The following is a 14,916-nucleotide window of genomic DNA, read 5'->3' as shown; positions in this document are numbered from 1 at the left end:
ACATATATTCTACCACCAGCGGGAGGAAGGGAGACAGAAAGAAAATAAAGACACAGGGACAGGGAGAGACACAGAAAGACATACAGACAAAGGGGGCCATGGAGAGAGACAGACAGAAAGAAAGACAGCGGGACAGAGAGAGAGACAGAAATAAAGACAGACAGACATATATTCCAGCACCCGTTAATGTAACGGGCTAAAATACTAGTTTATAATAACTTTAAAACAAAACTCCTGGTTTTCCTTTCCTTTGACCGACATCCAGGACTTCTTTATGTTTTTGGAATGTTTAAAACTAAGGGGTCCTTTTACTAAGGCGTACTAGTGCGTCTTAGTATGCGCAAAAAATTAGCGCACGCTAAATGCTAACGCGTCCATTATATCCTATGGACGCGTTGCCACATGTTAGTATTTAGCGTGCACTAAGACGCACTAGCACGCCTTAGGGCTCCTTTTATCAAGCTGCGCTAGCGGTTTAACGCACATAATAGCGTACGTTAAACTGCCGGCCGTGCTAGCCTCTAACGCCTCCCTTGAGCAGGCGGTAATTTTTTTGGCCAGCACGGGGGTTAACGCGGGATGAAATGTCACGTGCGTTAACCCCGCTAGCGCGGCTTGATAAAAGGAGCCCTTAGTAAAAGGACCCCTAAAGATTCACTATTGTTATTTTGTTTTTTTTTTCTATTAGTATTGTCTTTTACTCATTATCTCTTTATATAGAGTACATCATTCAGATGCTGTTAATCTGCTTTGTTCCACTTTGTAGTCATGGTTTATACTATACATGTTTGATTTCTTGTTTTTGGCAATAAAAATTGAGATTCTGCATGGAATGTTGCTACTCCTTGGGTTTTGGTCAGGTACTAGGGACCTGGATTGGCCACCGTGAGAATGGGCTACTGATCTTGATGGACCATTGGTCAGAAAAAATGAAAGGAATTGACCCCAAAATATCCACAGAGAAGTAGAGACAGGATGGTGAAGGCTGACTGATGGGATTGGAAACTGAGAAAGTTTGATGATGGGATGGAGAAAAAGGTGGGAAAAGTGTAAAGGAAAGGAGATGGGGGAGAACTTGTTGGGGGCAATTGGCTGGGGGACCTGGACAGAGTGTATTTGAGGGATGTGGATTTCAGGAAAGAAATAGTGTGGGGGCAGTTTATTTTGTATTAGTTGCGTGAATCACACTAAACCCCGGATTCTATATATGGCACTCAAAGTTACGCACGAAAGTTCAGGCGCGCTTCCAAATTGTGCGAAAAAAAAATTGGATAATGAGTTCTGAACCACCAAGAATTGGGTACATCTGGAAGGGCTCTATTATATAAGGCATGGCGCTTAACTCCCATGATTTGTATCTCAAAAGTGGGCATAGCATAACCGTGTCGGAGGCATTCCCAAAAAGGTGCACGCAGAATTACGGAATACTGCCTAACTGCACCATTTATAAAACCACTTGGTGAAAACTATCAACAAATCCAAATTGATCAAAAGTAAATCTATAGTGGAAATGTCTATCTTGATTTGCTATAGATTCAGAGCATGTCCGGGAAAAGACCTCAAACACCCAAGTCTTTGAAAGATTCACTTTTTGAAAACACTTTAAAGGGGCTCGAACACCATCACTGGTCAAAAAACCCAGCAATCTTTTTTTCTTTTCATGCGTGTTATTTAAAACAAATTTATATGCATGTGCAAGCAGTGACTAGTGCAGTCTTTATGTAAGCAGTATATATATATATTTTTGGTCTTATTTCAGTATTCAGATTTAACCACTGATTTTCTCAAAATTTAATAAAGCACATAGCTTGCTCCCAACGGAACTTGGGCCAGGCGGTTTCACTCCTGGACGGCTTCTTCAGGGGATGTGCACATTTTCTATAAATCGACTGAAAACTGCCGTCGCTGCTTTTTATCTGACTGTCGTGTTGTAAACTCGGCTTGATACTGCTGCTCTGCTGCTTGCATACTCATTAGGCCTATCCCGAAAACCTGGCTGGCTGGTGGTCCTCCAGGACAAGGTTGGGAATCACTGCTTTATAGAATCTGGCCCATTGGGTGCAATATATATATATATATATATATATATATATATAAAAACAAAACCTAAAATCTGTGCTCTTAAATTCATCTTAATTTGGGAGTCTAGAAGTCACGCTTTTAAATTTAGGCCTGCCATGCATTTGATGCCATGCATGCCTAGATTTATGAGCCTAAAGCTGAAAATCTTTTCCCCTGACCTAATACTGCCCCTGTTTCCAACTGCTTTTTAGGCTCCTAATTTTAGGAGTTTAATGAATTTTTGAGTATAAATTGTGGAATTTAGCCCTGGTAAAGAAGCAATTTAGGTGCATAATTCTCAAAATTAGAAGTGTAAATTATTTGAATATTGGTCCAATGTTGATTGCCATATGTAGTTATACTAGAGGAGAGAGAGGACAGGTAGGCACCTACTTAACCCCCCTCTTTTACAAAGCCATGTGGCAAAAGCCCCAAAGTAGAGAATGACACGGGGTCAAATTTGTCCCAGTCCCTATAAGAACTCAATTTCCCCGTCCCCGTGAGTTTTGCCACTGTCTCTGCCCCATTCCTGTAGGCTCTGCCTTAACCGCACAAGCCTCGAACACTTATGATTTTAAAGTGGTTGAGGCTTGTGCAGATGAGGACGGAGCTTAGGCATTGGTGGACAGAGGCATTATGACATCACAATCTGAGCTCTGGAATTTTGCTACTTAGGATTTTAAAGTGTTTGAGGCTTGGGCAGATGAGGATGGAGCTTAGGCATTGGTGGACAGAGGCATTATGACATCACAATCTGAGCTCTAGAATGTTGCTACTTAGGATTTTAAAGTGTTCGAGGCTTGGGCAGATGAGGACAAAGTTTGCAGGAATGGGGCAAGGACAGGAAAAGAACTTGCCAGGACGGGATGGGAAAATGAGTTCCTGCGGGGACGGAGAAAAATTTGTTCCTGTGTCATTCTCTACCCCAAAGCCCTTTAAATTTTCATGGGCTTTGGGACAGTTGGGATAGTTTTTTCTATCTGCCTAATTACTGTCTTCTTTAAAACCGTGGAGACATTTTCAGTCATGTTGAGCGTTCTTCCTGTATTTCTGTGCTTTGTGTAATCTCTCAGCTAAAGACTCACCTTCAACTTTTAGGTAAGGTTTGTGATCAAACATAATGAATAAATAAAAAATATCCTCTCTAGTACATAAGAATAGACATACTGGGTCAGACCTATGGTCCATCTAGCCCAGTATCCTGTTTCCAAGTAGCCAATCCATCTTAAGAACTTGGCCAAAATCGAAATAATGGCAACATTCTATACTACCGATCCCAGAAGGAAGATAAAACGGAACTAGATTAAAAACATTCAAATATTTAGCTACTTCCTGGTACCTTACTGAAGCCAACATTTTTTCACTAGAATGAAAAGGTTCAGAAAGTAGAAAGGAGGAAAGTTTGCAAGGAGTGTGAAAAATGCTTTTCACTGGAAGACGTCTGGTGCAGAATCCAGCAGAGGTTATAAGAGGGTAAATGTTGGCTGAATCCAGACTGGCAGGGGGGGGCCAAATGCAAAGAGGCAAATTTATAGTGCAATAGAGCGGTATCAAAGTCGATTCATGTGCCTAGATTGCCCTGTGTTACACTGCCCTCTTGAGGTGGACTTACACAGTGCGTGCCCTCTTAGCAGAGGAGGAGGGATGTTATTTTCTACAATGTCTACAAATCTACATGTTATTTTCCCATTTTTGGCTGCTTGCATGAAAGAGCAGGTGCACAGTGCACAAAACAGTTTTAACACACTCACTTTTCGCACATCTTCAAGGGAAAGTAGCCCTTTGAAAATCCAAATGCTTGCGTCACTTTGAAACTATATAGGCTCTTTGAAAATTGCTCCCAGAGGGCCCTTTATGCTAGAGAGAGGGGAAAACAGCACAGGCGGAGTAACTATGACAGCACAAAGGGGCAGTCTGGTAGACCGCTGCTGCGTTTCTAAATTTTATTCCTGGATCATCAGTAGCTGTAGCACCTACTGCGCTTAGAATTAATACACCCTTTTCAACAGTTCAGCTTAACTTTGCATACTCTGCTTGGCATATAAAGACAAGCTTTTTAGGGCTATTATATAAACCAGTAGATGGTAGACCAGTAAAAAGTGAAATGCTGATGCATACACAGAGATCCTAATTACTAAAGTAATGTAATGTAATGTAATTTATTTCTTATATACCGCTACATCCGTTAGGTTCTAAGCGGTTTACAGAAAATATACATTAAGATTAGAAATAAGAAAGGTACTTGAAAAATTCCCTTACTGTCCCGAAGGCTCACAATCTAACTAAAGTACCTGGAGGGTAATAGAGAAGTGAAAAGTAGAGTTCGAGGAAAAATAAAAATAAAATAAACATTTTAACAAGACAGCATTGATCTAAATACTTTGGAAGGTAGAAGAGAGGAGAGAAAGGAATAGAAGCAGAAGGGGGAGCCGTTGAACAGTAGAATTCTGCAGCATCCACTATCTCCTCCTCTCCCTATTGGCTAAGGCTCTTAACATTTGCATATCTTCTTCCCATTGGCTAAGGCTCTTTGCCTGCATTGTGATGTCATAGAGCTTTATGGTTATAGAAACCTAGAAACATGATGGCAGATGAAGGCCAAATGGTCCATGTAATGTAATGTAATTTATTTCTTATATACCGCTACATCCGTTAGGTTCTAAGCGGTTTACAGAAAATATACATTAAGATTAGAAATAAGAAAGGTACTTGAAAAATTCCCTTACTGTCCCGAAGGCTCACAATCTAACTAAAGTACCTGGAGGGTAATAGAGAAGTGAAAAGTAGAGTTCGAGGAAAAATAAAAATAAAATAAACATTTTAACAAGACAGCATTGATCTAAATACTTTGGAAGGTAGAAGAGAGGAGAGAAAGGAATAGAAGCAGAAGGGGGAGCCGTTGAACAGTAGAATTCTGCAGCATCCACTATCTCCTCCTCTCCCTATTGGCTAAGGCTCTTAACATTTGCATATCTTCTTCCCATTGGCTAAGGCTCTTTGCCTGCATTGTGATGTCATAGAGCTTTATGGTTATAGAAACCTAGAAACATGATGGCAGATGAAGGCCAAATGGTCCATGTAATGTAATGTAATTTATTTCTTATATACCGCTACATCCGTTAGGTTCTAAGCGGTTTACAGAAAATATACATTAAGATTAGAAATAAGAAAGGTACTTGAAAAATTCCCTTACTGTCCCGAAGGCTCACAATCTAACTAAAGTACCTGGAGGGTAATAGAGAAGTGAAAAGTAGAGTTCGAGGAAAAATAAAAATAAAATAAACATTTTAACAAGACAGCATTGATCTAAATACTTTGGAAGGTAGAAGAGAGGAGAGAAAGGAATAGAAGCAGAAGGGGGAGCCGTTGAACAGTAGAATTCTGCAGCATCCACTATCTCCTCCTCTCCCTATTGGCTAAGGCTCTTAACATTTGCATATCTTCTTCCCATTGGCTAAGGCTCTTTGCCTGCATTGTGATGTCATAGAGCTTTATGGTTATAGAAACCTAGAAACATGATGGCAGATGAAGGCCAAATGGTCCATGTAATGTAATGTAATTTATTTCTTATATACCGCTACATCCGTTAGGTTCTAAGCGGTTTACAGAAAATATACATTAAGATTAGAAATAAGAAAGGTACTTGAAAAATTCCCTTACTGTCCCGAAGGCTCACAATCTAACTAAAGTACCTGGAGGGTAATAGAGAAGTGAAAAGTAGAGTTCGAGGAAAAATAAAAATAAAATAAACATTTTAACAAGACAGCATTGATCTAAATACTTTGGAAGGTAGAAGAGAGGAGAGAAAGGAATAGAAAGTGTGTTGTTTTAAAGTTTCCATGCCTTAACATGAAACCTTAATGCACTATTAGGGCAGAGGCAGCACGGTAAAGGAGCGTGCCAAGCATGTCTTCGGCACTTCCCACGCAGAAATGCATATTAGCATGCATTAACTCTGGTTGCAATTAGTGTGGACGCGCTAACTGTACGAGTGATGGCACACAGTAAGTACCCTGCGCTAACTGCCGTATGCTATCCACCCCCAATCTCTGCTCATGCCCCAGCTGGCTCCCACCCCAACACACAAGGCACTTAAGCCCTGATTCTTTAAATGCACTGTTGGCACACCTTGGCACTGTTCGGCACAGTTGTCAAATGCAAGGCACCATGTAGAGAACCATGCTTAGTAGTAGAGAATGACATGAGGACAAATTTGTCTCCGTCCCCGCAAGAATTCAATCTCCCCATCCCGTCCCTGTGAGTTTTGTCACTGTCCCTGTCCCGTTCCTGTAAGCTCTGCCTTAAATGCACAAGCCTCGAACCCTTATGATTTTAAAGTGTCTGAGGCTTGTGCATTTGAGGATAGAGCTTAGGCATTGGTGGAATGAGGCATTATGGCATCACAATCTGAGCTCTAGAATGCTGCTATTTATGATTTTAAAGGGTTTGAGGCTTCTGCAGATGAGGACGGAGCTCAGGCATTGGTGGAATGAGGCATTATGACATCACAATCTGAGCTCTAGAATGTTGCTACTTAGGATTTTAAAGTGTTTGAGGCTTGTGCAGATGAGGACGGAGCTTAGGCATTGGTGGAATGAGGCATTATGACATCACAATCTGAGCTCTAGAATGTTGCTACTTAGGATTTTAAAGTGTTTGAGGCTTGTGCAGATGAGGATGGAGCTTAGGCATTGGTGGAATGAGGCATTGTGACATCACAATCTGAGCTCTAGAATGTTGCTACTTAGGATTTTAAAGTGTTTGAGGCTTGTGCAGATGAGGATGGAGCTTAGGCATTGGTGGAATGAGGCATTGTGACATCACAATCTGAGCTCTAGAATGTTGCTACTTAGGATTTTAAAGTGTTTGAGGCTTGTGCAGATGAGGACGGAGCTTAGGCATTGGTGGAATGAGGCATTGTGACATCACAATCTGAGCTCTAGAATGTTGCTACTTAGGATTTTAAAGTGTTTGAGGCTTGTGCAGATGAGGACGGAGCTTAGGCATTGGTGGAATGAGGCATTGTGACATCACAATCTGAGCTCTAGAATGTTGCTACTTAGGATTTTAAAGTGTTTGAGGCTTGTGCAGATGAGGACGGAGCTTAGGCATTGGTGGAATGAGGCATTGTGACATCACAATCTGAGCTCTAGAATGTTGCTACTTAGGATTTTAAAGTGAGGCTTGTGCAGATGAGGGCATAACTTGCAGAAATGAGGCAGGGACAGGAAAAGAACTCGCCGAGATGGAGTGGGGACAGGGAAAAATTTGTCCCCGTGTCATTCTCTACCTAGTAGTACCTAAGCAGTCTTAGGTTCGGTAGGTATTAAGTCCTTAAGTAAACTGTCATTTAGGCCAACTGTCCATGCCTAGCCACCTATCTCTAACCACATCTACTTGCTGTATATGCACTGGTTGGTGCCTCGGTATAGGTACCTACCTCAAGTTGGTAGGCACTTACCAAGCTCAGTGGCTATCAGCAAATTAACGCCCCCCCTTCTCCCCCACCATTACAAAGCCGCATTAGGCTTTTTTTATTCCTGGCCATGGCGGAATTAGCTCTGATGCTCATGGAATTCCTATGAGCGTCGGCGCTAATACTGCCACGGACAACAATAAAAAAGCCTAATGTGGCTTCATAAAAGGGGAGGGAGGGGATAATTTTTTTAAATTGGCTTTTAATTGTTTTTTTTTAATGATGCTTGCAATTATCGGCACTGATTTTGTCAATTAAAAAAATTAGCCACTCCCCCATTTTTACTAAACCACGATAATGGTTATTAGCGCAGGGAGCCACGTTGAATGCTCTGCACAGCTCACAGTGCGTAGAGTTCCTGTGAGCGTTGGGAGCAGCACGGAGTATTTAGCGCGGCTCCCTGTGCTAATAACTGCTATCGCAGTTTAGTAAAAGGGGAGGGGGGATAAGTTAGGTCTAGATGAAGCATGGGCAACTCCGGTCCCTGAGGGCCAGAATCCAGTCGGGTTTTCAGGATTGCCTCATTGAATATGCACGAGATCTATTTGCATGCACTGCTTTCTTTTTTTTTTTATTTTGTAAATTCTTTATTCATTTTCAAAATTACATTAAATGAATATATATATTCAATCACATTGACAATAAATATATCATTTTACATTCTATCATTTGTACAGTACATAAATTTTTATCCCTCCCCCTTCCCACCCCTCCCTACCATATATTCCATAATCTTATAAAAAAACATATTAATAAAATATCCCTCACCTTACCCAAATTAATTGATACATTAAAGGGAAACATTTTCAACTAATCTTTACAAAATTCTGCTAATGGTTTCCAAACATCCTGAAATTTCTTGAAATATCCTCTTTGTACTGCAATAAATCTTTCCATTTTATAAATATGGCACAAAGAGTTCCTTGATCTAAGTCAGGGGTAGAGAACTCCGGTCCTCGAGAGCCGTATTCCAGTCGGGTTTTCAGGATTTCCCCAATGAATATACATGAGATCTATGTGCATGCACTGCTTTCAATGCATATTCATTGGGGAAATCCTGAAAACCCGACTGGATTATGGCCCTTGAGGACCGGAGTTGCCCATCCCTGGCCTAGATCAACTAGGTGTGCCAAACTAGGCGCTTAATTGTAGGTGTCTTTTATAGAACCATGGCCTTAAGATATGAATTAGCATACTAACTACTTCCACGATAATTCATGCATTAACTGCGTAATAGACTTTAGTAAAAGACCCTTTAAGACTTTTCTCGCCTTCTGTGGGAAAAGCCTACTGGGTGACACATTTTCTTGTTCCATAACATTTCCCATTTCTTTCCTCGGTTCTGATTCTCAGCTTCATTCCTGCAAAGCTAAGAATTTGTGGGGTGGGGTGGTGCAGTGGATAGAGCTACAGCCTCAACACCCTGAGATTGTGGGCTCGAATCCTGCACTGGTCCTTGGGACTCTGGGCAAGTCACTTAATCCCCCCATTGCCCCAGGTACAATAGATAGATTGTGAGCCCACTGGGACAGATAAGGAAAAATGCTAGAGTACCTGAATAATTTGTAATCCGCATAGAATTGTAGGATATGTGGAATATAAATTATTAAATTAAAAAAAAATTAATTTGCTCTTTCGGTAGACAAGTTGCTATAAATGACCAGCAGAGGGCGATAGTCAGGTGATGCCCGTGTTTACTAGGTGTAGAAATCATACTTTGCAACACTCCTACTCCTGTGTCCTTGGTTAACCTCATTATGCATTTGTCATTACAGTACTCTGCCCTCGTCTCTAATAACCACAAAGAAGTCATTTCAAAAGCACTTCACCACCTTCAGCTTTTCTATGACATGCTATGTGTGATAACTCATAAAGGGAGTCTGGGATGCTGGTACTCCTGCAGCAGTATCTGTCAGTGTTGTCTACAAATATTACCCTCTGATTGAACTCCTCTGATGAGTATTCAGCTCCCATCACTCTTCTTATATCAAACAAAGCATGGTCATATTTTCTGCCATGCAGTTCCATAATATTATATATTAAAAGCTTTCTCTCTACCCATAGAGCAGTTTTATAACATAAACAGGGGAGGGGAGAGTGTGGCGCAGTGGTCAAAGCGACAGCCTCAGCACCCTGAGGTTGTGGGTTCAAACCCACGCTGCTCCTTCTGACCCTGGGCGGGTCACTTAATTCCCCCGTTGGCCCCAGGTACATGAGATAGATTGTGAACCCACTGGGACAGACAGGGAAAAATGCTTGAGGACCTGAATGAATTAATGTAAAGTGAGGGATCTCAAAGTCCCTCCTTGAGGGCCGCAATCCAGTCGGGTTTTCAGGATTTCCCAAATGAATATGCACTGAAAGCAGTGCATGCACATAGATTTCATGCATATTCATTAGGGAAATCCTGAAAACCCAAATGGTTTGCGGCCCTCAAGGAGGGACTTTGAGACCCCTGAATTGTAAACCATTCTGAGCCCCCCTGGGAAAATTGAATGAATAAATAAATAGCATAAACATTTGCAAGGTCTGACTTAGACAGGGTTCTTCTCTCATACTGTGCCTATGAGAGAAACTGTCAATAAACTGGACTCTCATTTCTTTTTTTTTGACTCTCAAGAATCATAAGTTGTTATATGTTAAGAAAAATGTCTTAGTTCTTTCTATCTGTGTACAGTGAAAATGGTTCGAAGGTGATTATTGGCATTTTCAATACCTCTAAATAGACATAAGTCTGGAAGCCACCTCTAAATAGCTGCTGTAGAGCATGAAGGGGAAATTATAGGATTATTGTTCTCATTCTAAGAAATATTTAACAGCCCATGCTGCTCTGCACATCATGGCAGTGGGACACAGATGGGACTCTACAGGTTGAGTACCTTGTAGAGAATTGCAGGATATAAGATACTGTATTGTATTGTATGTTTGATTAATATTTCCAGTGTTTTATTTTGACAGAGAGGATGTGAATAAATAAATAATAAACAAGCATATACCTGTTTTCGGGAAGGTGTAAAACGCGGACCTCACGGACCTGAAGGACCTCGCGGATCTAAACCCGCACGTCCTTAAAAATCGGAGGTCCGTGCCGCTTGTAGTTAAGTTTCTGGCTCTGACAGACCTCGGTGACAATTTAGCGCTGACGGATCCGTCTCAGCTTAGGGAGGGAAAAGTATTAGGATCCGTCGGCGCTAAAATGTCACCGAGGTCTGTCGGAGCCAGAGACTAGTGCTAGTGCTGGAGCGGCTCCAAAATGAATCCTTTAAACTGGTTTCCTGCCGCCCCAGTAAATCGGCTCTGACAGACCTCGGTGACATCGTAGCGCTGACGGATCCTAATACTTTTCCCTCCCTAAGCTGAGACGGATCCGTCGGCGCTAAATTGTCACCGAGGTCTGTCAGAGCCAGAAACTTAACTACAAGCGGCACGGACCTCCGATTTTTAAGGACGTGCGGGTTTAGATCCGCGAGGCCTGTCAGGTCCGCGTTTTACCCCTTCCCCTGTTTTCCTTTATTACAAGTTAAGCCATGTATCATGGAATTATGGGGTCCTTTTTATTAAGGTGCACTAACTGATTTATTGTGCACTAAATACTAAGGTCCCCATAGAATATAATAGATGCCTTAGCAGTTAGCACGCGCTAAATCGGTTAACGCACCTTAATAAAAGGACCCCAATATGTTGTGGAATGAATGCAAACTGAGTGGTGTCTTTCCAATAGGAGCATTCCTGAGATTGGTTTAATGAATGCAAACATATTTGATATCAATAAACACACAAGCCCAAGCTTTTCTTGCTGTTATTTTGGGGTTCTGTTATAGGATAAATAGAGATCTCAGAAGCACTATCTCTGCTCTATTCTGAACGTAAGCAAACTTAAAAATAAAAGACAGTAGGAGTGCACTTCTTTTTTTTTTATTTATTTATTTATAGGAGTGCACTTCTTTTAACGCTGCAATATTTCTCTCATTATAATCTGATTCTGGAGGGTCTCTTTCTGTATATACAGTAATTGCAGAAAGTTTGCATTATTCTGCATTGCTAGGAGCAGGTTGCCTTTCAGGAATGAGGGCGGCCAGAGGCATTGTCATTCCCCACTGATAGCAAGCTTATTCAAATTGCATTATGTGTCACTGAGGACCCTTTCTATAGCCAGGGAAATAAGCAAAGCACTGTATTGATTTTCCAACACAGCTCCGAGATTCGTATTCCAAAAGCAACATCGCCTGTCTCATTGGCAAAGATCTGGGAACATTCTTAAAAACAGTGGAGTCGAGGGACTTGCAAGATGCAATGGATGAGAGCGACCCCTGTTGGCAAATGCAACGACAGCTCCAAAAGTTAATTGAAAAGGTACCTCCCAATTGTAATTAATGTTTTATTTTTTTTATTTCTTTGGTATCTCTATGATGATATATCTGTCTTTTTGTGTTTCTCTGGAAGAAAACATAAATATAACTCAGTTTCACTGGATTAGTTATTTTCTGCAGTAACACAAAAATACATTTTTTGTCTTTCTGGTTCCACCTCTAATTAGAATGCCCCAGCTATTTGCTTCAGCTGGGTTTTTTTTTCATGGGGGTTATTAACCTAAATAAAGATCGGAGAAAGTTATAATGCCGCTTTATAGGGCAATGGTCAGACCACACTTGGAATACTGCGTCCAACATTGGTCTCCCTACCTAAAGAAGGATATAAAACTGCTGGAGAGGGTGCAGAGACGAGCAACAAAACTGGTGAAGGGTATGGAGAAACTGGAATACGAGGATAGACTTATAACATTAGGATTGTTCTCCCTTGAGAAAAGGAGACTGCGTGGGGATATGATCGAGACCTTCAAAATACTGAAAGGAATCGACAAAATAGAGCAGAGAAGATTATTTACATTGTCCAATTTGACACGGACTAGAGGACATGTAATGAAGCTAAGGGGGGACAGGTTCAGGACTAATGTCAGGAAGTTCTGCTTCACTCAGAGAGTGGTTGACACCTGGAATGCCCTCCCAGGGGAGATTATTGCGGAATCTACCATCCTAGGCTTCAAGAGCAAACTAGATGCATTTCTCCTTAAGAGAGGCATATAAAGATATGGTGGACTATAAATTATGCCAGGTGTACACCTGGCAGGGCCTCCGCGTGTGCGGATCGCCGGACTTGATGGACCAAAGGTCTGATCCGGAGATGGCAGTTCTTATGTTCTTATGTTCTTATGTTCTAATAAAGTAGGTCTAAAGTGTCTGTCATTCTGCCTGTCTATTTGAAGGTATTTGAAGGTCATTTGAAGGTATTTGAAGAGTAAAAATTGGATTTAGAGTCTGAGAGGATGAAAACATAGTAGATGACGGCAGATAAAGACCCGAATGGTCCATCCAGTCTGCCCAACCTGATTCAATTTAAATTTTTTTTTTTTTCTTCTTAGCTATTTCTGGGCAAGAATCCAAAGCTTTACCCGGTACTGTGCTTGGGTTCCAACTGCCGAAATCTCTCTTAAGACTTACTCTAGCCCATCTACACCCTCCCAGCCATTGAAGCCCTCCCCTGCCCATCCTCCACCAAACGGCCATATACAGACACAGACCGTGCAAGTCTGCCCAGTACTGGCCTTAGTTCAATATTTAATATTATTTTCCAATTCTAAATCTTCTGTGTTCATCCCACGCTTCTTTGAACTCAGTCACAGTTTTACTCTCCACCACCTCTCTCGGGAGCGCAATCCAGGATCCACCACCCTCTCCGTAAAGTAGAATTTCCTAACATTGCCCCTGAATCTACCACCCCTCAACCTCAAATTATGTCCTCTGGTTTTACCATTTTCCTTTCTCTGGAAACACAAGCTATTTGACAGTAAAGGAGTACATAATGTTTCTTCAGCACTATCAACCTTATGACAATTAGTAGAAACCCCATTATCTTTTTTATTTTTTGGGGGGGACTGTTTTGCCACAGCCCCTCTTCATTCCACATCCCCCCCAACACCAGCCCCACACAAACCTCATCTCTTCGGAGCCGCGTCTGGAGGGCATCTGCACGTGCGCGGATGCTACAAGGTGGCGTGGCATCCGCGCATGCCCTCCAGACGCAGCCCCGAGCTCAATAGTTTTCAAAACCCAGACAAACTGCCGGGTTTTGTAAACCCATCCGGATGCCTGGACAGTCCTCTAAAGAGAGGAAACGTCCGGGTATATCCGGACATCTGATAACCCCTACGCATACGCTCTGGTGGTCAATCCCATACGAATAAAATGTGGAGAAAATGAGTTGAGCATTCACAGATCATGACTTCAGTGCGAACCAATGGCAAGAGAGCAAGAAATGCTTTCGCATAATTCAACCGCATGGCAGTGTCACGTATGCGATCACACACCTTTTCCGCTCAGTTTCATAGGATTCAGTGAGAGGAAAAGTTGGGGAAGGGGTAAAACGCGGACCTGACAGACCTCGCGGATCTAAACCTGCACGGGCCTTAAAAATCTGTCACTTGTAGTTTCTGTCTCTGACAGACCTCGATGAGATTTTAGCGCTGACGGATCCTAATACTTTTCCTTCCCTATGCTGAGACGGATCCGTCAGCGCTAAAATCTCATCGAGGTCTGTCAGAGACAGAAACTACAAGTGGCACGGACACGGACCTCAGATTTTTAAGGCCGTGCGGGTTTAGATCCGCCAGGTCCGTGAGGTCTGCGTTTTACCCCTTCCCGAAAAGTTGCAAATAAACATATACAGAGAAAGGGCGCAGTTTTCAGACAGAATTGGCATTGAACACTGTCCTTCCCAGAGCAACTGAAAAGTCGACAACATGCATCGTTTTGTGGCACTGAAAAGGTCATTTTCTTTGGGCATGTTTACAGTAGGTTCAGGAAGTAAAGATGTTTCTGCTGGGCATTCTCAAACGTGCCCAGGCTGATCCCTCTACTCCAACCCCACCCACTATTACTGTAGTATGTGGAAATTTTTAGAATATGTTCTCTGTATAGGTCGCCCAAAATTGGGTGGCCAGATTTGGGTCTGGGTCCCAGAGAACTCCACAAAGAACCATTTGAAATTGCCACCTATGAGAAATACATTTAAATTGAAATTTATATCAGCCCCAAATATGTCCAAATCTCCCAAACTAACCTCTTTGAACGCTTTACAAAATTCAGTATCTGCTGCTGTTGGCCAACTAAAGCCCTGTCAATTTTTCAGGCATTTGTATTGGAGTGTTCCAGCTTCTCTTTGTAGGAAGACCATACCATACCCTCCTACCAATCTGGTTACATTGCTAGAAGGAAAACAAGCAAAGTGATTGGGAGGCACAGGTGCATTTGTGACTTGGGGGTATTGGTGGACAAAACAATGAAGCCGGCGGCGCAATGTGCAGTGGCCTCAAAGAAGGCGAA

At 42.0% G+C, this 14,916-nt stretch overlaps 1 protein-coding gene across 1 annotated transcript in view; it reads left to right on the top strand.

Moving 5' to 3' along the window:
* The window catches only part of TNFSF10 (TNF superfamily member 10), a 39,471-nt gene that overhangs the window by 11,349 nt on the left and 13,206 nt on the right, over nt 1-14,916 (top strand). The window contains exon 2 of the mRNA XM_033959207.1: nt 11,732-11,890. Coding sequence (XP_033815098.1) covers nt 11,732-11,890 — 159 coding nt within the window. The remainder of the gene's footprint in view (nt 1-11,731; nt 11,891-14,916) is intronic.

The sequence above is a fragment of the Geotrypetes seraphini genome, chromosome 9 (genome assembly GCF_902459505.1).
Source record: "Geotrypetes seraphini chromosome 9, aGeoSer1.1, whole genome shotgun sequence".
Taxonomy (NCBI): domain Eukaryota; kingdom Metazoa; phylum Chordata; class Amphibia; order Gymnophiona; family Dermophiidae; genus Geotrypetes; species Geotrypetes seraphini.
This window is presented reverse-complemented; position numbering and strand designations above follow the sequence as displayed.